Here is a 21,658-nt window from a genome sequence, read left to right on the forward strand (position 1 = left end):
CTGGCCACTCATGCATTGGTTCAGGGACATACAAAGGAATTAAGCTTCTGTTTGTTTGTAGGCATATAAATTGAGAATAAGAATACATATTAGAAATATGAATGACTATTCCAATAACAACTATTTTTTGGAATAGACATAAACTCATTTTAGAGTCAAAATGGAAATATATATTTCCATTCCCTTTTCCAATTGACGGACCAAATGAAAAATAGAGAACATATTCCTAATTTCCTAATCCTATTCCGAGAACCAAAAGATTTCATTGGGATTGGAATGAATATCCCGGCAAAGCATAAAACTTTGTACGAGAGTGACAATTTGCATCTTGCATGGAGTCCATTTATTTAGCCGGGTCGATTTCTGAGGACTTACCAAACGAAGTCTAAGTTACATATTTTCGCTGTTTCATTGGGATATTCAGATCAATTACAGAGGCAGGGCAACGACCCAAGAAATTTCTGAGGACTTACCAAACGAAGTCTAAGTTACATATTTTCGCTGTTTCATTGGGATATTCAGATCAATTACAGAGGCAGGGCAACGACCCAAGAAATGACGGATGTTGGCAGTAGTATTATTTTGCATACTTTTCGCTGTCTATTTTCGCTGTCTACGCTGGCTTCAAAATAAATGGGTGAACAAGAACTCTACTTAAAAAAATTGGGAAAAGGAAGGAATTGTTGTCGGATTTACACATTTGCTGCAGTTTTAGCTGAATCTATCGAGGGATAGGAAGTTTACGACGCAAGGTAGTTAATTTTCTTCTTTCCCTTACATTTTTAATCAAATTGCATATTTCGAAGCGAATTAAATGCGGGCTTCACTGGGTTACCCAATAAAGAATTCATGCATTCCAACTATGCCTCATTTCCCAAAGCTACTACAGACTGAATTTAGTTTACTTTCTCTTCTAGCTTCTACTCTCCCACCTTTGTCGAGGTTTCTCAGGCCTGCAACTGTAGGAAAATAAAGGGAAACGGTGGAAAGAACCCAGTAGCTCAGTACCATATGTATTAGATTATTTTATGATTAAACAATTGTTTTGTTCCGACATATTATTAGAGGAAAATTTGCATTATGAAATGTCTTAATTATACTAAAAATTCTAGTGGTTTTAGATACAGAGATAGTAAGTTAATGGGATGGCACTTGCTAAGTCATTAGAATATATTGATCTGTTCCTTGCATGTTGATATCTCTCTGTCTCTGTTATTTTTCAATGGACTCTTGTTATCAACTTATATTTGGCAGTTATTCTGCGTTTAACTGTGTAAGCTTTGTATTGCATCATAAGCATAGACAAATTGATAAAAATACAAAGCTTACTAAGCTAAATACAGAAATCATACATGCAAATTATATTGTCAGAAAACCTAGATAGAATTGTCAATTTTGTTCAAACAATACAGAAATCATACATGCAAATTATATTGTCAGAAAATTTAGATAGAATTGTCAATTTTGTTCAAACAATACAGAAATCATACATGCAAATTATATTGTCAGAAAACCTAGATAGAATTGTCAATTTTGTTCAAACTCTTAACAATTGCAATTACTTACTGACCAATGCTTTCTAACAACAACATTTTAGATATGTTTGCAATTTCGTGTATCATATGTGCAATGTGTCCCTACACTAAATTACAGTCCTAGTGGTGAAGATAAGTCATCAAAGATCTAAAAGGCAGGGGTTTTATATATAAACAAGGCCTTTAGTCGAAGCACACATGCTTGTTTTATGAATTCATTCCCTCAAATTGATTATCCATCAGATTAATCTATTTATGCAGATCAAAGGACAAAAACCCCTTGTTTTCCATCTCTGGATTAGCAAATGGTTGCTCCTGATTCAGATTCAGCTGATCTCATTCAGAGATTAGATTTGAGCTTCATTGTGGTAGACAACTGAGGATTTGAGGTCACTTGTGTAAGCTCTAGTTGTGACTTTGCCGCGGAGCTTTGTGATTGTTCAGTGTTATAGTTGCTATTTTTTGTGGCTACGTTGGTAACGTTTCATTGCATTTGATGGACAGGTTGTTGAGCACCATATGTGATAAACTGATTGCTGGTTTCCCGTGATAATTTATTTGGATTTGTAGTTTCAGAAATATATGTTATTCTTAAACTAAAAGTAAATAAATATTTTTTGACTGGGCTGCAGTGTTGATAGTACTGTTTGTATTTAATTGCTGCAAGCATACCTGATTTTTCTGGTAATCTTATCTTGATTTGTGACATTACTTGGTTTTGAAACATGCGAGGCCAGCAATTTAATAAGATAATACTCAATATTCCAAATGGGGATATTACTATATGCAACTTGCAAATTGCCTAAAGTAGAATAGATCAGCTTAGCTTCCATTTTGAAATTATTTGTAGTGATAATAAAAGAAAGTACAAATATCTTGTGATAAGTAATTATGGTTATAATTCTCATTGCCTTATTTTATTTTATTTGCAAAGAGTTCTTGGAACACACTATTAGATGTATTGCGAGTATAATCATCAGATTTTCAATTTTTCACGGCATTGCACTCCTCAATAGATGAATTCTTGAGTTGTCAATCACTTATCTCTATAACTGTTCAAGCATCGATGGCATATCTTCAACTTTCCTATCCCATCTGCTTGACTCCTATAACCTTCAGAAGTTTGTATGGCATTAATGTACACTGTCCTCTACATGAGAAAGATCTGATGACGGTCCTACTGATGCAATAAGGTGCTGTTAAAATATATCCCTTTTGATCTTGTATTCCACAGGCTTTGATAGTGAGAGTTATGATGACTTAGCAGTTATGTCTCGAAACAAATCGCCGGTCTTTCCCACCTGTTATCTCCTTTTGTGCATTCTTTATATTTGAACTCTACAGAAAGTTATTACTGTTTCTTATGTGGAACTGATGTGTAAGAGCAATCTTATGTCTTTCCCACTTGTATGACATGAATGTACACTGTCCTCTACATGAGAAGGATCTGATGACGGTCCTACTGATGCAATAAGGCGCTGTTAAAATATATCCCTTTTGATCTTGTATTCCACAGGCTTTGATAGTGAGAGTTATGATGACTTCGCAGCTATGTCTCGAAACAAATTGCTGGTCTTTCCCACTTGTTATCTCCTTTTGTGCATTCTTTATATTTGAACTCTACAGAAAGTTATTACCATTTCTTATGTGGAACTAATGTGTAAGAGCAATCTTGCATCACCCAATAGTAGACAGGGGGTTACTATTTCTAGGAACTTACTATTTTTAGTAAGTTTGTCATATGAGCTCGGAATGTCCTAATTCTAATTTCAGATGTGGATATTCATCTTGGATATATCAGCCTACCAGTTGAGGCTCAGTGACATATCATGTGTATTCATGGATTTATTGCGGATTATTGGTTTGCAATTTTGGTAAATAAACTTTAGGCTCACCATTGGAGGCCTTAGAGTGCCCGAATGAGGTCCAAAAAATCGATGGAATGGGCGCTTTTTTGGTAAATAAACTTCAGGCTCACCGTTGGAGGCCTTAGGGTGCCCGGATGAGGTCCGAAAACTCGATGGAATGAGCACTTGCACAAAGTCGAGCCTATAGATCAGGAACTGGGGTTTCCCGAAAAGTGGTTATAATAGCCAATTGGAGCAATGGTTCAAGAGTTTTGGTCTTCCAAAGTTGGGCCAACCAAAACATCCAAAATGAATGTCAAAAATATATTTGGCCGACTTTATATGTATTGTTAGGGTCTGTCGGCCCTAGGTATTAAGTTTGAATGTCTATAACCTTCCCCGACAACATAAAATTGCCTATTTAAGAAATACCTGAACATTGTCTAGGATAGTTGTGGGTGATAGTTCACAGCTTAGTCTTGCAGATTACTGTAATGACGGCTCTCATGTGGGTTAGCATATTGTAAATCTGAATTTTGTAATTCCACATTTGTGGCAATAATAAGAAGTCCATATTTTGTTCTTGCATTTGCTGTTGTTTCTTTGTTTCTGTTATGTGTTTATGGTATTAAGGGTAGCACTCTTCATCGGGAACCGAACAACTTATAAAAATATGTTGTCTGAGATACATTTCTAACTAGTTGTCATATGTTATTTCAAGCTCTCGAGGATTTAAGAATAGTAACAAAAAGCACATTGTCCTAGTAATCATTTTCATTATCACATATTTGCATGTTATTCTTAAATTTGATTGAGACATAATTGTTATTGAAAAGTGAAAGAACATTCCTATCACTTGGTGTTTAGTGTTTGGTCTAATATATTTTTTGTTTACAAGAACTAAAATTAATCATATCCTGCAGTTTCAGAGGAAGGAAGAGAAAAGTTGTCTTCATCAAAATCTCAAGCAGGTAGTGCTATGCTCTTTTTAATTTCAATCTATTTTTTTAGATAATAACGAAACCTAGGTTAAGCATTGTAAAGCCCTTGCACTTGGGAAGAACAGTAGTTCATTCATTCACCTGCCCCAGTAGGGAAGCAGAAAGCTTTTTCTATTCTCAAAATTTATTGAAGGTTAGGATTAACAATTTCTGAAAGTGATGGGAATTTAATTTGTGAATAGGTGACCATTCGTAGCGTAAGTGAGTTGGGTGATTCCTACCTGCACCCTAGATAACTTCTCAGCATGTATTCATAATTTTTGATAGCTCAACTTTAATTCTCACTAGGTAGGTCAAAAGGCTCTTTGCACTGCTGGTTGGTCCTTACATTTTTATTTGTGTTACATCACATTTTCATTTTTATTAGGTTGTCAATTTGAGCCACATAGGTCAAAACACAGTCACTTGAGGCCACATCAATCCTCTCTATCTTACATATCACATGCCACTAGACAACTCACAAGAAAAAGTTTCCTCGAAAATCTACAAATATTGGAGTAAGCCACTCATAACCTTTGAACTCTTAAAAGGGTTATACATGTCTCACCATGCATGTCAATGTGCAGGCCACCAAAACATGGGCTTAAGAATAAGCAAGCACACAATCACAAAGGTTTCACAAGATGTATAATAATTATGCAATTATTACGAGGTGTAGCACCAACATCAATAAGTTTTAATAGCTAGTTAAAAAAAAAACTGAATGTCAGATGGGTATGAGAGGATGTAGGTCCAACTGATCAACAGTAAATCGGTAAGTCTCGGCTAATTGCAATGCAAATAATAAACATAAAGTGAAACATGTCACAGAACAAGCTATCAATTCGACCATAAAATATGGTTACTATTTTTCATTTTTAAACAAGTACGAATAAAAGAAGAGGTGTTAGAGAATGTGCTGCTGACAACTTCTTAATCCGTACATGAACATATGAATGTGATACAAAAATGTGAGACCTTTACTGCAAATCTAGCATGAATAACAATGGCCATACCCATGATATGCATTGGTGGCAGTGGCAGTCCATATATTTCCCCTGACATATGTAGGACCCTTAATAACCCAAAATGGAGTGTACATTAATCACTAATCAATTTTCGAGTATTCCTCATTTGTATGATAGCATTGTGTGGGAAAGGTGCCAAGAATTTGAAGCAAATGAGTAGCAATCGCTTGATCAAATTCCTACTGGTGAACACAAAATAATGTCAGTGAAGATGTGGAATAATTAAGTGGGTGAGACATGCAAAAACAAAGTTGAAGTCTTCTGTATGGCTGCTTAAATGAATCTAACAATTATAGATGAGCTAGGAGAAAAATAGGTCTAAGCATTTGTATAGGTGCAAGTGGTACAATTTGTCTTCATGTAATGGCAGACTTTGGACTCAGCTATTTATGGAAGGTAAAGGATGTGGAGGGACATATAATTATGTCATAATCCTAAAATAGAGGGTCCAAACAACCAAAATATAAGGAAACTAGCTGTCAACAAAGCCCCAGGGCAGAACCTGAAGAACACTCACACGTAGAGACAGCATGTTTTTTGAAAACCCAGGGCATTTCCTCAATGCCTCAGATTTTCAAAAGGGTCTTAGGGGAGCTACAAATGACCTTTTGAAAATTAGTGGCCTGTAGGGAAAGTGGAATTTTCAGTCAGGTGTAACCAAATAATAAAAATAGCATGTTGGATGTCGCAGCCTTGCACGTATCTGTATATTTGAAAAAGATATAAACAAACATATCTATAGTTTATTGTTCTCAATCTCAATTTATTTTTCTTGCAATTTTGCATTATCATGACAAGAGATTCCAACTAAGGGTGTAAATAAACAAATAAACTAGCAGGTTTTTCTGCAAGCATGGGCATGAGTGGACTAGTATCATTATTCGACAAACTGTTTTGCAGAATTGCTATATAGGAAAGACTTCTCTAAAAAGAATGCATACAAAGAAAAAGACCAACCATCGTATCTAAAATAGAAACTTACAATTTCATTTTTTTGTAGATTTGCCTTCACTTAAGCATTTCAATGTCTTGTTCTAGTTGAAGTTTGCAAGCAGCAAGAAGGGCTTCATCTATTACATGTAAAAAAATGAAAGCAATTGAGTGTATAAAATATTCAAACACATTTTAACTACCTGAGGCATATCCACTGTTACTTTAGTTGTTAATGCCTCTTTACCACGTTTGTTCTTTGGCCCAAAATATTTTTTATCTATGTTCAATTGCTTGTATGAATTGCAACTTGCAAGTCTATTTCATGGGTTTTATAAAGAAGCGAGAAGCTCTATGCCATATCTGTAGAAACTCTGCATTATATCTGTCTAATCTGTTAAGCAGAGATAATTAGAGAAGTGAGGGTAGATTGTACTAGTAGGTAAAGGACCATTTTTTTTATAACTGTCTATCCAGATTTAGAAAATAATTCTTAGATTGATAACACAATGAAAATCATTTCTCATGTCATATATCATTTTTTTCGTAGAATTGAAAGATCTGCCTAGTAATTCATGTTTCTTCATTTTGTTTCATATATCATTCTGATTGTGAATTACCTTTGGTTGCTTTGAAGCAGAGAGGTTTGAAAGTCTATATGGTCTGCTAGCAGAAATGTATTCAAAATGTGGGAGTAAAACTAAAGTGCAAGCTGTCTGATAAAAAATACCACGATTACAGGATTTGCACACCATGGGTATGGTAAAAGAGTCACGGACATGGTCCGTCAGATGCTGAAGGAAGGCATGATATTGAATAAGTATACTTTTTGGGTAAGTTTAATTGGCACCTCTGATGAAAGTCTCTTTTGGCTGGAACCAAAATTTGTTGCCATGTGTGGATGTTTGAGTGCAAACTTGTCTCACTGATCTATTGCTACAAGAAGTAGAATGTCACATCTGGATTTCCCCGGTCTAAATTTATCATTCAACATTCTCAAAGAATACAGTTACTACTTTGTTTCATAGGAAGACAGTTTTATCATTCATGTTCATGTGAATAAGATTTACCATTAAAAACAGTTAAACAAAATTTCTTAACTAAAAACTTGAGTTACCATCAAATGAAATCACTACAGAAATTGGAAACCACATACCTTGTAAAACTGAGTTTGAATCAAACTAGGGATGCTTCTGCAACCACCCAGGTTAGTCCACAAATACACTAACAATTTCACTTGACAATTATCATCTAAAATCTGCCATCTTATAATCAAATGATAATTACAGTTAAATACTTCTATTACTTTAAATTAGGGCATCACATACCATTGTATCAATTAGGGCATCATTTACCACAGATTCAATTTAAGGCTTCCATGACGATAGATTCAATTTAGGGCTTCCGCGACCACGGATTCAACTAGGGCTTCCAATACCATTGCATCATTTAAGGTTCCAGCTGTCACACAATCAATTAGGGCTTTGGATTTCTTTTCCTTTCGATTACTTATCTGTGACAGTAACTTAAGATTAGAAAATATACTTATAATCGTTATTCATATATATACGAAAGTAAAATGATGATAACAATGAAATACTTCAATTTAATCTTACCTCATAATTAAAAATATAATACCTGTTTTCGATAAACAATTGAATGCATGGCTTATCTCTGTTTGACGCATATCCAACATGTTGAGAGAGGTGAAACATTGTTAGGGGCTTAACCACCCAACCTCGGACCACAATATATCCCCACATGATCTCTAACGAGAAAGGCCATCCCTACTCGGAATTGATAGGGAACATCATTCCATCCACTGGGCATCGTGATATATAACACGCCATACGACTTGACAGTAGGAGATCCCATAACAGGAATATGTATGAGCTAATATATATTAGTTTGTTTATGTATGATTGTATAGGTTACCGATTTCTTTCTTGCTTTTCTTTTTCACAGGTTCATCAACACCTCTTCACCATAATCAGGCCATCAGGCCGGTGACTCCTTGGTGCTTGAACAATTAACCTTTTTGATTTGTATTGTACCTTATTCATGTTATTCTGGCTCACAGCCTGGTGAATTCCTTGGTACTCTGTTTTATGTAACTCGTCTCTGTTTTGGTTACTAATTCCAAATCTTATAGTAAATACTATCAAAAGATAAACTCCTCCTTAAGAAAAATTCAGAGTGATTATCCATTCAGATATCAATCCAATTATTTGATTTGATTAGCAATTAAGACTAAAGAGATTGACTGATCTACAACAGTTTATAATGATTTTGTTATTGGAAAGAATTACTATGGATATCTTCTTCTGGTTTTTGGTCACAGCAAGAATCAAGTCATTCTACAAATGATTAGACAATTTTGGAAATGAAAAGACCAACTGGTAATGAAGTTCGTTGGGTTATATATATAGATTGATGATTCAAAAAGACATAATAATTCCCAAGACGTATGTAAAATTCTGTATGTCTGCCTACAGGAAAGACTGCATAAAAAGCTGACTATGGGTGATTATGGTTTAAAGAAGGAATATGTTCATGAAAAATGCATTAAATCTCTGCCTATTAATACTGACTAACAATAGTCATTGCAATCCATGAAAATCGATTTGCCTTGCTTCTTTGGTATACCGCTCAGCAATTTAAAAGAAAAAGCCGACTATAGTCGGGTTAAATCTTAACAGAGATAATAGAAGATACATGACTTGTGAAACGGCTCTTCCTTCTACAGCCCGAAACTCCTGATCACTCGTTGAAGGTATTTTCCTTAGACTTCCTACCGCCGGTGAAGTTTAGGAAAGAATGGAAAATTGGGACTATGAATAATGGTTGTTTATTCTCCCGAGGACGTCCGACTCGACCTGGTATAATTTGTAGTAGATAAGCGATGAAGGAAAGAGTGGAGAAAAGATCGCTCTCCAATACGATTCATAGCATCTTTAAAAAGTTGGCCGAGACTCTTTGACTACCACCAATTATCAAAAAAAACTATTCAAATACCCATCAAATCGAATTTTTTAAAAAGAAACATAAAGTTGAAAAATTATATAATTCAATTTGTCAAGAGTTAAATCGATTAATTATGCCAATTACATTATTAAAGAATATTAAATTAGAAATAATAGAGTTGAAAGGTTGTAACTGGAAAATAACTCAAATATTCTTATAATTCGAAAATTATAAAAATCTTATAAGTACTTTAAAACATCATTTTATTAAATTATTAAATTATAAAGATGCCAAAACATTTTTATATTCAAATGCACATATATATAAACTATTATTAAAAAATAATATGACGAAAGATAATTTAAAATCCTTTAAGAATACGTTTATATTTAAACTTAATTAATTAAATTAAATTAATTATTAACAACTCATGCAGTTCCAGAGATGCATCCTATTTCAAATCGCTAGGTCCTCTACTTGTCTGTCCAATGATGGTGATGCCCTGCCTAATTCTTTTCTGATAGTGCTTCCACCCCCCTTCAACATTCTCCCTGCAAGGAATTTCTCTGTAATTAAATTATAAATTATAAATAATCATATTAGTTAACCTTTCATCTTAATTTCATGAATTTGCAATTAACGATCAACTAACATGTCATCTTCACTTGAAATCATAACGACCATTTTACCATTTCGCCAGATTATATCAAATTAAACTGCCAACTGATTTCATGTGAACCTCAACGTCTATATTTCAAGCTAGGTCAAAAATTGGGATGTAACATAGAATATATAATTAAGTAATTGACTTGATTCTGTCAGCCTTCAAGGATTTTCCTACTAACATTTCCTATTTCTGGAAGATTATTCCTACTTGTAGAGAATGCCAGACACAACGTTATTGAGCTTGTGTCAATTTAATGTCATTTTGACTTGTCTTTGGTTGTGCTTGGATGTTTATTATGTTTTAGTTTTGACCCGGCACAAATATAGCTAGTGTAAATATTGCCAAGTGATGAAGCAATTAATTGTCATGACTTCCATTTAGTTATATGTCAAAACTTTTGAAATATCTAACATTTCATTTATATGAAAAACTAACTTTTATCCAAAGATAGTTGATTTTGTATCTATCAGCGAACAAGATATTTACTATTTAGTAATTAAGTTAAACTGTGGTTTGAGTTTTGTTAACTGCTAGGGTTGCCATTGCACCAAAAGATCGGCCTATCAATGTGTGCTACAACCCCTAGACTTATAGAATACACAGGAGGCTATTAAACAATGTCGCAAATCCCGCGAGGGGCACTGACCTGTTGCCACTACCATCAATCCCCCTCCTAGCGTTACTCACCACAACCTCAAGGATTCAAACCTGTGATTATGAAATGTGCTAGGGCAGAAACAAACAACTGAAATTTACAAATTCATCGCAAGAGAGGCTACGCACCCTGAGTACTGAGGCTGAGCAACTATGCCCTCAAGCCAACAAATCATTTTTTCTTATTCCAAAACAAAATTGTGTTTCAATATGGAAACACTAACATCCATATATACCAACCTAAGACCTCCCAAGTTGGCCACCTAGAAAAAAAAAAAAAAAAAAAAAAAAAAACAAATATATATATATATATATAATAAAAAACACTTGCTGGGTCGGCCCAACTCAATTGGGGATATTATAGTCCCTTCCCTTAGATGGTTGCTTGTCCTCAAGCAATCTTAAACTCGGATGTTTGAAAGTTTCAACCCCTTCCCAAGTAGCATCTTCAACTAGGAGGTTCTTCCATTTCACCAAATCCTCTGGAATGATCTTGTTCCTCAGTCGCTTCTCCCTCGCATCAAGCACCGTCTTAGGTTCAAGGATGAGTTTCCCTTCATTGTCAGGTGGCAGCAGCCCCTTGGATGGAGTAATCTGCTGTCCAATCGCTTTTTTTAGGCATCACACATGGAAAATGTTATGAATTCTACTTTCTGGGGGTAACTCAAGCTCATAAGCGACCTCTCCGATTTTGCCGGTGACTTGGAATGGCGTGTAGAACTTAGGCTTTAATTTTTCTGCTCCATTCCCTTTAAGCAGCGACTGACGGTATGGCTATAGCCTCATGTAGACCATATCATCGACCTCAAAACTCCTTTCAGTCCTGCACTGATTTGCGTAAAGTTTTTGTTGATTTTGGGCATGCTGCAAGTTCTCCTTCAAGGAGTTCATTATATCCACATTTTCGTGGATCAAATCTTTAGCCCTTGGAGCATGGTTGTCGGCAAGAATTAAATTCATGAAGGAGATGGCTTCATAACCGTAGAGTGCTTTGAACGGGCTCATTTTGATTGACACATGATGTGTGGTGTTGTAGTAAAATTCCCCTAGGTGTAACCATTTCACCCAAGCCATTTGTTGCTCTGTCACATAGTTCCTCAAGTATCCCTCAAGCCATTTGTTTATGATCTCTGTTTGCCCATCCGTTTGGGGGTGGTAGCTAGTGCTAGGAGTTAGTTCTGTGTGGGTCAACCGAAAGATTTCCTGCCAAAACCTGTTGATGAACCGGCTATCCCTGTCACTCACAATATTCTTTGGCAGCTTGTGAAGATGAAAAACCTCTTCCATGAATAAGTCTGCAACCTGGTGAGCCTTGAAGTCTGATGGAATGGCATAAAAATGTGCATAATTGGTAAGTCGATCTACCACAACATAAATGTAGTCCTTACCTTGCACCTTTGGAAGGTCTGTGATGAAGTCCATGGAAACACTTTCCCATTTCTGATTTGGAATGGGTAGGGGCTGCAATAACCCAGCTGGGAAGACGTGCTCTGTTTTATTTTGCTGACATGTTGCACATTCCTTCACATGCTGAAAAATATCTTTCCTGAGTCCCTTCCATGCGAAATGCTCTCTTACCTTCTTGTAAGTCTTGAAAAATCTAGGATGGCCTGCAAGAGGAGTGTCATGACATGCTCTAATTATTTGGTTTTTAAATTTGGACTGTGGTACTAGGTAAATCCGCTCTTTGTAGAAGATGAGGTCACCGACTACCTTGTATTTGTCATCAACAATCTTACCTTCCCAAACATCACTAGCAAATGAATCTTTAGCATATTCAGCGGTAATCCCTACTCTGTAATCAGCAGATATATTAGTCATAGCACAAAGGTGAGGTTTTCTAGAAAGAGCATCTACCACAATATTGTTTTTGCCTTTCACATATTCAATATTGAAATCGTGAGCTTGGAGTTTGCTAACCCATTTTTGCTGTTGATTGTTCAAATCACGCTGATTGAGGAAATATTTCAAGCTGTTATGGTCTGTCTTCACTACAAATGTACCACATACCAAGTATTGTCTGAACTTCGCAAGGGCGTGCATGATAGCCAACATCTCCTTATCATAGATAGAAATACCCCTTTCCGGATTGGTGAGCTTCATACTTTCATAAGCAATGGGGTGCTTATTTTGCATCAGCACTGCTCCAATGCCCTCCCATGAAGCATCACATTCTAACATGAAAGGAGATGAAAAGTCTGGAATAGCTAAAACGGGGCATGAACTCATTACCTTCTTGAGTTTGTCGAATGCTTGTTGAGCTATGTCACTCCAAGAAAATGCTCCTTTCTTCATTAGATAGGTTAATGGTGCTGCTAATTGTGAGAAACCTTTACAAACCTTCTATAGTAGCTGCATAAGCCCACGAATCCCCTCAGCTGTGTCAGATTTTTGGGTGCAGCCCATTGCTAAATTGCTTTGATCTTTTCTTCATCTACGCTAACCCCTTGTGCGCTAATCTTGTGGCCCAACTACAGGATTTCTATCATCCCGAATGCATATTTTGACATCTTGGCATAGAACGAATTCTTCTCGAGAATATCCTATACCACTTCTATATGTCTCAAATGTTCCTCTCAAGTCTTGCTATAGATTAGAATATCATCAAAGAAGACCAACACAAACTTCCTCAACTGTAGATTGAATACCTGATTCATGCAAGACTGAAATGTGGCGGGAGCATTGGTCAACCCAAATGGCATTACTAAGAATTCGTAATGCCCATAGTGACATTGCAATGCAGTCTTCTGCACATCTTCATTTCTAACTCTGATTTGATGGTACCCAGAATGTAGATCAATCTTGGAGAAATAGACTGCCCCATACAATTCGTCTATCAACTCATCGATCCTAAGGATTGGGTAGTGGTTTTTGATCATCTTCTTGTTGAGGGCTCTATAATCAATGCACATCCGGAATGTCCCATCCTTCTTTTTGACCAGCACAACTAATGATGCAAAGGGGCTTGAACTTGGCCTTATGAACCCCATTTCCAGCAACTCCTTGATGGCTTTCTCAATCTCTTCCTTATATATTCGTGGGTGTCGGTATGGGGTGGTGATAATGGGTTTGGCCCCTTCCTTGAGCTCTATCACATGCTGAAAGCCTCTATCAGGTGGTAACCTTGCTGGAATTTTTTGAAAAACCTTGTTCTTTTTGTCTAGAATTTGTTGAATGTCAGTAGGGAAAACTTCTTCCTCCTTTGTTGAACGTGGATCCATGACCAAGCACTCAGCTGCCCAAGCTAACTCCTCTCTACGGAAGAATCTCTCCATTCTTTTAACAGAAACCATCATAGGCCCGTTTTGTGAAAGGCCTTTGAGGACCACTTCCTTTCTGTCCCATTCAAACTTAAGCTCCATTGTACGGTGATTGATCCTATATTCTCCCAATGTTTGGAGCCATTGAACTCCTATGACTACCTTGATATCGCCTATGTCCACCACATAGAAGTCATCTCGAATTTTGATGCCCCCAAGTGTAAACTCCATCTGGTTCACTCGAGTGGTGCAGTAAGAATGCTTCCAGCGGTAGCAACATCAAACCTTTCAAACTGCTCTGTCTCCAAACACATCCTGAGCACTGTCTTAGTGTCAATAAAGTTGTGAGTAGCTCCTCCATCTATCAAAACTGTCACTCGCTGTCCTCAAAGTACTCCTCTAACTCGGAATGACTTGTATCGAGGGGCTGCTGAAAGTGTTGCCAAAGTACCTCCTATGTTTTCTCCTTCAACTATAACCTCTTGCTCTTCTTCATTGGTGGTTACTTCATCTTCTTGGAATTCGTCCTTAGTGTGTATTTCTATGTAGTAAACTTGACTCCTCCCTTGACACCTATGATTGTTAGTCCACTTATCCTTGCAATAGAAACACAGACCCTTCTTCCGAAGTTCATTTCTTGACATCTCATGAAGCCCTTGAGGAGGAAATTTGGGTGGCTGATTGGCCGGGCTGGTTTTAAAGACAGGCTTGGTTGGCTGTATTGCTGGTATGTTCCTGACCCCCATCTTCCCTTTCTTGGCGGAGTCTTCCAAGTTTAATGCTCTTCGGGTAGCTTCTTCTAATGTGGCTGGCTTGAAGGCCCTTACAAGTCCTCGTGTTGATTCTAATAAGCCTTCAATGAATAAGAACGTGAATCTTTTTTCAGAAACATCTGTCACCATAACTGCAAGCCTTTGGAAGTCTGCCACATAGTCTTCCACAATGCCTATCTGCTTGAGCCTAGTGAGCTCTTGGAAGTAGCTTTTAGGATCTTTCCTATCGAACCTTTCTATCAATTTCTGGGTGAATTCAACGTATGTAGTTATTTGCTTGAACCCTTGAGTAACCAAGCCGTGATGCCACCATTCGTGAGCTAAACCTTCCAAGTGCAAAATTGTGAACTTGATAGCCTCATCTTCTGCCATGGGACTGAGAGAAAAGTAGGTGTCTAACTTTTGGATCCATGCTTGTGGTAAACCTTTTTCTGTACCATCAAATGTTGGTAGTGTCAACCTGGACATCCTATTCTGCAAATCCCTATTGAAAAAATGGTTTGTTTGACTTCCCGTTGATCCAATCTTTAAGTTGTGAAATTGGATAAATGGGAGTTGTTGTCTTATTTTTGGATCAATCTTCATATAAGCCTCCATGCTGGCATCGAGATCTCCTTCTGCAAGCCTTAGTTCTTCGCCTCCATTGCTAAGGACTTGTTTGGGTATGAATGAAGGCTATGTAGGGCGTGTGCCTTTGTTCTGTGACTCGGAACCATTGCCTTCCGTCCCATTGTTCGATGCAGGTCTGCCACCCATGTCTCTCATAGTCTGCAATACTGTTTGCATTAGCTGGTTATTCTACTCCTGCTGTTTGGTCATTTGGTCTTGCATTTGACTTATGAAATTGATAAGTTGTTCATCCTTGTCCATCTTATTACCGATGCCTCCTATCCTTGATAAATTTGTTGTTGCCTTCTTTCGTTCTCTTTCATGAGCACGCTGATCTCTTTGACTCAATCGCATAACATCTCCACAGGTTGGTAGAGAAACTGGGCTCTGATACCACTGAAATGTGCTAGGACAGAAACAAACAACTGAAATTTACAAATTCGTCCCAGGAGAGGCTACGCACCTTGACTATTGAGGTTGAGCAGCTACACCCTCAGGCCAATAGATCGTTTTTTCTTATTCCAAAACAAAATTGTGTTCCAATATGGAAACACTAACATCCATATATACCAACCTAAGGCCTCCCAATTTGGCCACCCAGAAAAAAAAATTTAAATTTAATAAAAAGCACTTGCTGGGTCGGCCTTGCTTAATCGGGGTTTTGTTAACTGCTAGGGTTGCCATTGCACCAAAAGATCGGCCTGTCAATGTGTGCTACAACCCCTAGACTTATAGAATACACAGGAGGCTATTAAACCATGTTGCAAATCCCGTGAGGGGCATTGACCCACTGCCACTGCCATCAATCCCCCTCCTAGCATTACTCACCACAGCCTCAAGGATTCAAACCTATGATTAAGTTTTGATACCACTTGTTACAAGCTAGGGCTGTCGTTGCACCAAAAGATCAACCTGACAATGCTTGATACATCCACTAGACTTATAGAATACACACGAGGCTATTAAACCATGTCGCGAATCCAATGAGGGATGTTGGCTTACTGCCAACAAGTATATGTTCCCTACATAATCTACATTGTATTTTGGTAGTAATATATGAGGAGAGGAATATTTTTTTGTGATATCTATGCAAAGCATTGTCTCATCATGAAATAGTTTCAAGTTTAGATGATATGAAGATGATTCTTTTGAGATGAAAATTAGATAGATAAATAAGAGGCTTCAAGCATAGAAGAGGTTAAATACCTTGAAATTCTTCAAGAACATCTCAAAGGATATTATGAGATCTAGATAACGGAGTGACACATCAATTAGAAGCTGCAAATTTGTTTGTTCACAAATACACAGGTTGCAATAAAGAAAGCTATATTTTAAATGAATCTGCACAATCCTTGTAAATTGACCAAGATATATTTCATGCCCAGCACAATCCATCCTTGTAAGTTAACCAAGATAGATTTCATGCCTAGCACAATTCATTACAATCTATGCCCTTGGTTGACTAAACCTTGAGGTTTCTTGAGTGCAATGCATCTTGAGTACATAGATCAAACTATAATAAAAGAATATCCTACATATCATCTTTCTTGCACCGGTATTTGTAAAAGGATTTTGTGTATTTCTCTAGATTACAAGTGTTATCATGTTACCCCTTACATATCATGTTGAAAGATGATTTTACATGAGATGAACATTGGGGTACAATAGAAACTTAAAAATTTTAACTGGCCGTTATGTTGAAATGCTAATTAAGGAATTTCGTTAATATGCTTTAAATAATGGAATGCTTTTTAAATTTTTCTTTATCTCTTTATAGATGAAGTGGATGGGCAACATGTTGAGTATGGTTGAATTTCCTCATTTCTTGTTTCTCAGGAGAGCAGTGTTGCTGTGTCAGGTGGTACTTTACCTGATGACAAAAGACTCCATGAGTTTCCAGCGTTGAAGTTTGTCTCCCTACAATTTATAGAGGTAGCTAGGGTGAGAATTATAAAGGAAGAAGGGGAAAATATGACCTTGATCAACTTGCTTTGCTTTCACCACTGGGACAGAACATGGTACTATAATAGAGCATAGCTGTGTTAATGAATTTTTTTATAAATATGAATCAGTTGTTTAAGATTGTATTATTTATCTGCTCATTGTCTGCAATTATATTATTTTTTGTTTAGTAATGATTATTGAACTTTTTCTTTGGTTTTCTCTAAGATCACTTCGCCAAATAATGAGTTTCATAGTTGGCTTTGTGCTTAAAACAATGTTTCATGTTTCTCAGGTTATTTTGTGTAGACCTAGAGTTACCATGAGGGTGTTAAGCACTTTAGAAAGGCGCCTGATGTCCCACACAGTCACACCAAAGTTCCAAACCCTATGTCTGATCTAAGGGAAGAAAATTTTAGAAACATCATGATGCGAGAAGTAGCATTGGGTCAAGTTTTAAATCATTCAATGTTCAAATTTCCTTCTGTTTAGCTTCATAAGTAATGAGCAAAATTAAGGCTTCACTCATCTTTAATGCATGCTAAGTTGTGTGTTTACGGCAATTATAGGAAATTTTGGAGAAATCAGTAATGCTATATGGGTGTTTCAAGGACTTCAAAGGCTCATATTAATTCAACAGCACATAATCAGACTCTTCTTCGGAAGCTTGGAGGTTCATCTTCAATTCTTGAATGTTAACTTCCTTACCATGTTGCTCTGTCGAATGACCATTGTTGGACAACTTGGGTCTGACAATATGGAAAGCACAAGGTAAAAGGAGCATAGGAGACGAGGAAGGCCTAAAATGAGTAGAACATAGTGTTTGGCTTTTCATGACAATTAGCCTTTATTATAATTGATCATTATGTGTTCTTAACTATTGAATCTCTTTTTGCATTTCAAGGAGCAGCTTGGATTAATTGATTTAAACTCGAGTTTCTCCAACCCTTCATTTACAAGGCAGACCTACAATATTATAGGATTTCCCATCAGAGATTTTTTTTTTGGCCTAGTTCCAAACAAAAGTAAACTACACATGAAGCATAAGAGATGGGTTCTTGTGAACCACTACTCGTGGAACGTGGGTCAATGAGTTCGACTAAAAGTCTACATAGTTGAATCTTAATAGAAATATCACAATTGAATTTGCTGTGGAAAATATTTTATACTTATCAATTAGTGAGCTTAAAGGGGCTTTATAATGAATGATTCATAAGGCACAATGCTTGCTGAAGGTTTTGCAAATGGGGTTGCAAGAAAAGTGGGTTTAACCTTAGAGGAAACATCATGATTAAATGCACTTGAGTTGGAGTAGTATTGGGATAGTTGACCTTCGAAGAAGTCTGAGTTTTCACCCTCTATGAGCATCACCTAGAGGCAAGGCTAAGTATTCCGTTCATTCTCATGAGATGGGTTCTTGTGAACCACTACTCATGAAACATGAATCAATAAGTTCAACTCAAAGCTACATTGTTGAATCATGATAGCAATTTCACAATTTGATTTTCTGTGGAAAATAAATCATACTAATCAATTGACGAGATTAATGGGCTTTACAATGAATGCTTCTTAAGGCATGGCACTTTCTGATGGTTTTGCAAATGGGATTGCAAGAAAAGTGGTTCAGAGCATTTTAATTTTTCCATCAAAATGTCTATAGGCCTGCATAGCAAATGAGGGTTGAGAAACTCAGAGTCCAAATCAAACAGTCCAAGCCGCTCCTTGAATGCAAAAAGAGATTCAATAGACATGAACGCAGAATGATTAGTTGCAGAAAAAGGTTAATGGGTAAGGAAAACCAAACACTAAATTATACAACTTTCTGGCCTTCTGCATCTTCCATGCTCCCTTTACCTTGTACGTTGTATATTCCCAAGCCAGAGTTGCCCAGTAATGGTCATTTGACATAGTAACATGGTAAGAAGCTTAACATCCAAGGACAAAAGATGAACCATGAAGCTTTCAAAGAGGAGTCCGACCATTTGAAAATAGAGTCCTCTTTGAAGGAGAGATAGCTCACCACCCATCTGAAGCTCCAAAAAGCAAAAGCAACATTAAGGATCCATTTTTAATACTTCTACAGGTAAGTCACATTTTTAATTAGAATCACATATTGTTTGGACAGCAATTGTCCTTCCTGAGTTATGTATGCTTGTTGCTTATATTCCAAATCTGTATTCAGAAGCAGGTGCGGGCCAAGAGACAGACTGACTTATGCCGAGTAACTCACTAGTAGAAAGCTGTTCAAGACATGGGTTTTTCCTCTGTTAGGCAGCATAAATTTACTAAGACAGTCAAAGGTTTACAAAAGGTGTCCCATTAAAGATCAGAGTAGCATAGTGCAGATAAAGAGAAACGTTAGTGAAAAATGAAAAATAAACCACACACAAATGCGAATAAAGAGTGCCTAAGAAAGCCATCCCAAAAAGACCAGTAGCTTGGTGACAGAGCAACCCAAAGTGTAATGAATGCTTTATTGTCTCAGTTGTTGTGGCCCATGGGAGATACTCCTGTTCATATGGATTGCATGTCATTTCCTCATGTTTTCTTCTCAGGTTTATGGATTACCAAAGCTTGAAGTTTCTTCAGCCATGAGCTATTCTCCACATGTGAATTCAGCCAGAAATTTATCGTGAAGGACCTGAGTGACATTCCACATATTGAGTTCAGAAATTCCGCATCTGATGAGGAATTTCCAGAAAATTATTTCAACTCATACTTGCTATAGCCTATAACCATTGTACCTCTGGCTATCTTTGTCCACTTCTCTCTGCTGCAAGGCTCAGAGCAGCTCCACATGTAAGATGTGCACCAGGAAAAGACTTGGAAAAAGTTGAGTTCTCAGATTTGGATTTTTAAAGCAGAGACAATCCAGGCATGTCAGTGACAGGCTGAGGTGTTCGATGATTCAATTTGATAAATGCCATTATGATGAAAATATGGAACATATTTCTTTGGACCGTATATTGTGTAAGAAAAAGTGGTATGCTGTTTTTACTTATATTCTCACTATTTTTGGTCATGCTTTAAGTTGGAAGATGCTGTTCTGGGACAAAATCTTAAACATGCTTACTGATTCGATGAGGCAAATTATATTACGAAACATTTGGAAATGTTTTGCAGGGCTGTGTTTTTAAACCATAAGGATTACCAGGAAGGAGAGATTCTAAGGTTTTGCCTTGATGCCATTTTTCAAACACTTTTCTTATGTTCTCTATTGCAATGGCTATTTTTTAAACCATAAGGATCTCCGGGAAGGAGAGGTTCCAAGGTTTTACTCTGATGTCATTTTTCAGATGGTTTTCTCATGTTCTCAATTGTAGGGAAGATACATAGAACAACGGAAGATCAACCACCAGCACGATAGAATTAAGTTCGAACTGCTACAATTATATAATAATGCTTTGCTCTAAACAACTCCAATGTTAAAACTCAGCTTGTAATATTTCATTATTCCATGAGATTGCTTCTCTAAAGCTTTGTTATGGTTGTATGTTTAGTGTTAAGGATTGCTAAGCTTTTGTGACAGTGGTATGATTTTTGTAATTGTCATCACAGTTGTGTTGTCCTTTATGATCTGTGTTGTATGATCACTTGAACTGTTATGGTCTGCTGGTTCTGATTTGGCAACAATTTAATTGTCTTTATTATGCATTTTTCCGTCTGCTTTGTTCAATAAAAGAAAAGACATGAAATGATTTGGCATTGTCTATAAATGTATGTAAGAAAAACAATTGAAATTTTCTTTGGAAGATGGACAAACTTATTGGAAATTTGAGAAACGTATATTTTTCCCTAAAATATTTTGCAAACATAAATTCTTGTGAGTAGACAGTTAAGAATTTTATTTATTTATTTAAATCAATAAAAATATATCTTAAATATAAGAGGAAATACTCACTTCAAAACTTTAGCATGTACAGTAAAATGTTTTGTGTGCTGTACTCAAGCTTCTTGATTTCAGTACTGTTCTTTCGTTTAAGGTGCAGAGACAATCGGAATAGCTTGGACTGCATCTGTAGAGCTCTTTTTACAATATTTTCGAAATGAAACTTGGGCAAATTTTAGGCAAATATGGAATCATATCTAGCATGAACAACCTACCTGGACTATGACAATTTCTCGTATGTTTTACTTTGATTGAGTACGTTTAATGCTGTATTTTAGAGGGATTGACATCACAAGAAGAGCGCAGGCTTGGTACCGATATTAAAAATATTATGTGTTATATCATTAAAAGCTATCAGCATAGTTTTGTAAATATTTTGTGCAATTTTAAAAAGATCTTTCCGCGTTTTACAAAGCTGTTTGCAGATGAAGTTTCAAAAATTTAGCAGAGAAAGAGAAGAAGAAAATGGAGAAAGCCTCGGAAAGGTGTTTGACTTTTGCCAAGCGACACGAGCTTTGCAATTTGTGTGGCCCAGATGTCGGGTTTATTATTTTTCTGCAAATAGGGTAGCTTTTCTAAAA

At 36.6% G+C, this 21,658-nt stretch overlaps 1 protein-coding gene across 20 annotated transcripts; it reads left to right on the forward strand.

The window, feature by feature from the left end:
• The first annotated feature begins 228 nt into the window (after nucleotides 1-228).
• Nucleotides 229-20,821, forward strand: LOC149568673 (large ribosomal subunit protein eL18y-like). 20 transcript variants are annotated; one of them, XR_016362613.1, is made up of 7 exons: nucleotides 232-752; nucleotides 4,306-4,353; nucleotides 6,961-7,153; nucleotides 17,084-17,265; nucleotides 19,744-20,171; nucleotides 20,312-20,359; nucleotides 20,512-20,821. XR_016362613.1 is itself a non-coding variant. In XM_089821549.1 (5 exons), exons 3-5 carry the CDS (start codon nucleotides 7,100-7,102, stop codon nucleotides 19,781-19,783), a joined length of 276 nt encoding a protein of 91 aa, XP_089677675.1. In that variant the 5' UTR covers nucleotides 229-752; nucleotides 4,306-4,353; nucleotides 7,062-7,099; the 3' UTR covers nucleotides 19,784-20,821. The 20 variants fall into 20 exon arrangements, 4 of the variants coding, with proteins under 4 accessions (XP_089677675.1, XP_089677676.1, XP_089677673.1 ...); XR_016362618.1 differs by adding an exon at nucleotides 17,484-19,271 and having other exon boundaries at nucleotides 231-752; nucleotides 17,092-17,265; nucleotides 19,371-20,821; XR_016362617.1 differs by adding an exon at nucleotides 17,484-19,271 and having other exon boundaries at nucleotides 231-752; nucleotides 17,106-17,265; nucleotides 19,371-20,821.
• The last annotated feature ends 837 nt before the right edge of the window (nucleotides 20,822-21,658 follow it).

Source organism: Cupressus sempervirens, chromosome 3, assembly GCF_028749045.1.
Source record: "Cupressus sempervirens isolate cs-2001-9-10 chromosome 3, ASM2874904v1, whole genome shotgun sequence".
Lineage (NCBI taxonomy): Eukaryota > Viridiplantae > Streptophyta > Pinopsida > Cupressales > Cupressaceae > Cupressus > Cupressus sempervirens.

What these genes read in the sequence shown, in the direction of transcription:
- LOC149568673 (XM_089821549.1), top strand. Translation starts at nt 7,100, where the DNA reads ATGGTCCGTCAGATGCTGAAGGAAGGCATGATATTGAATAAGTATACT. An exon ending in TGAATAAGTATACTTTTTGG is followed by an intron (nt 7,154 to 17,083) that starts GTAAGTTTAATT and finishes CTTGTTTCTCAG; the next exon opens with GAGAGCAGTGTTGCTGTGTC. An exon ending in CACCACTGGGACAGAACATG is followed by an intron (nt 17,266 to 19,743) that starts GTACTATAATAG and finishes TTTTCTTCTCAG; the next exon opens with GTTTATGGATTACCAAAGCT.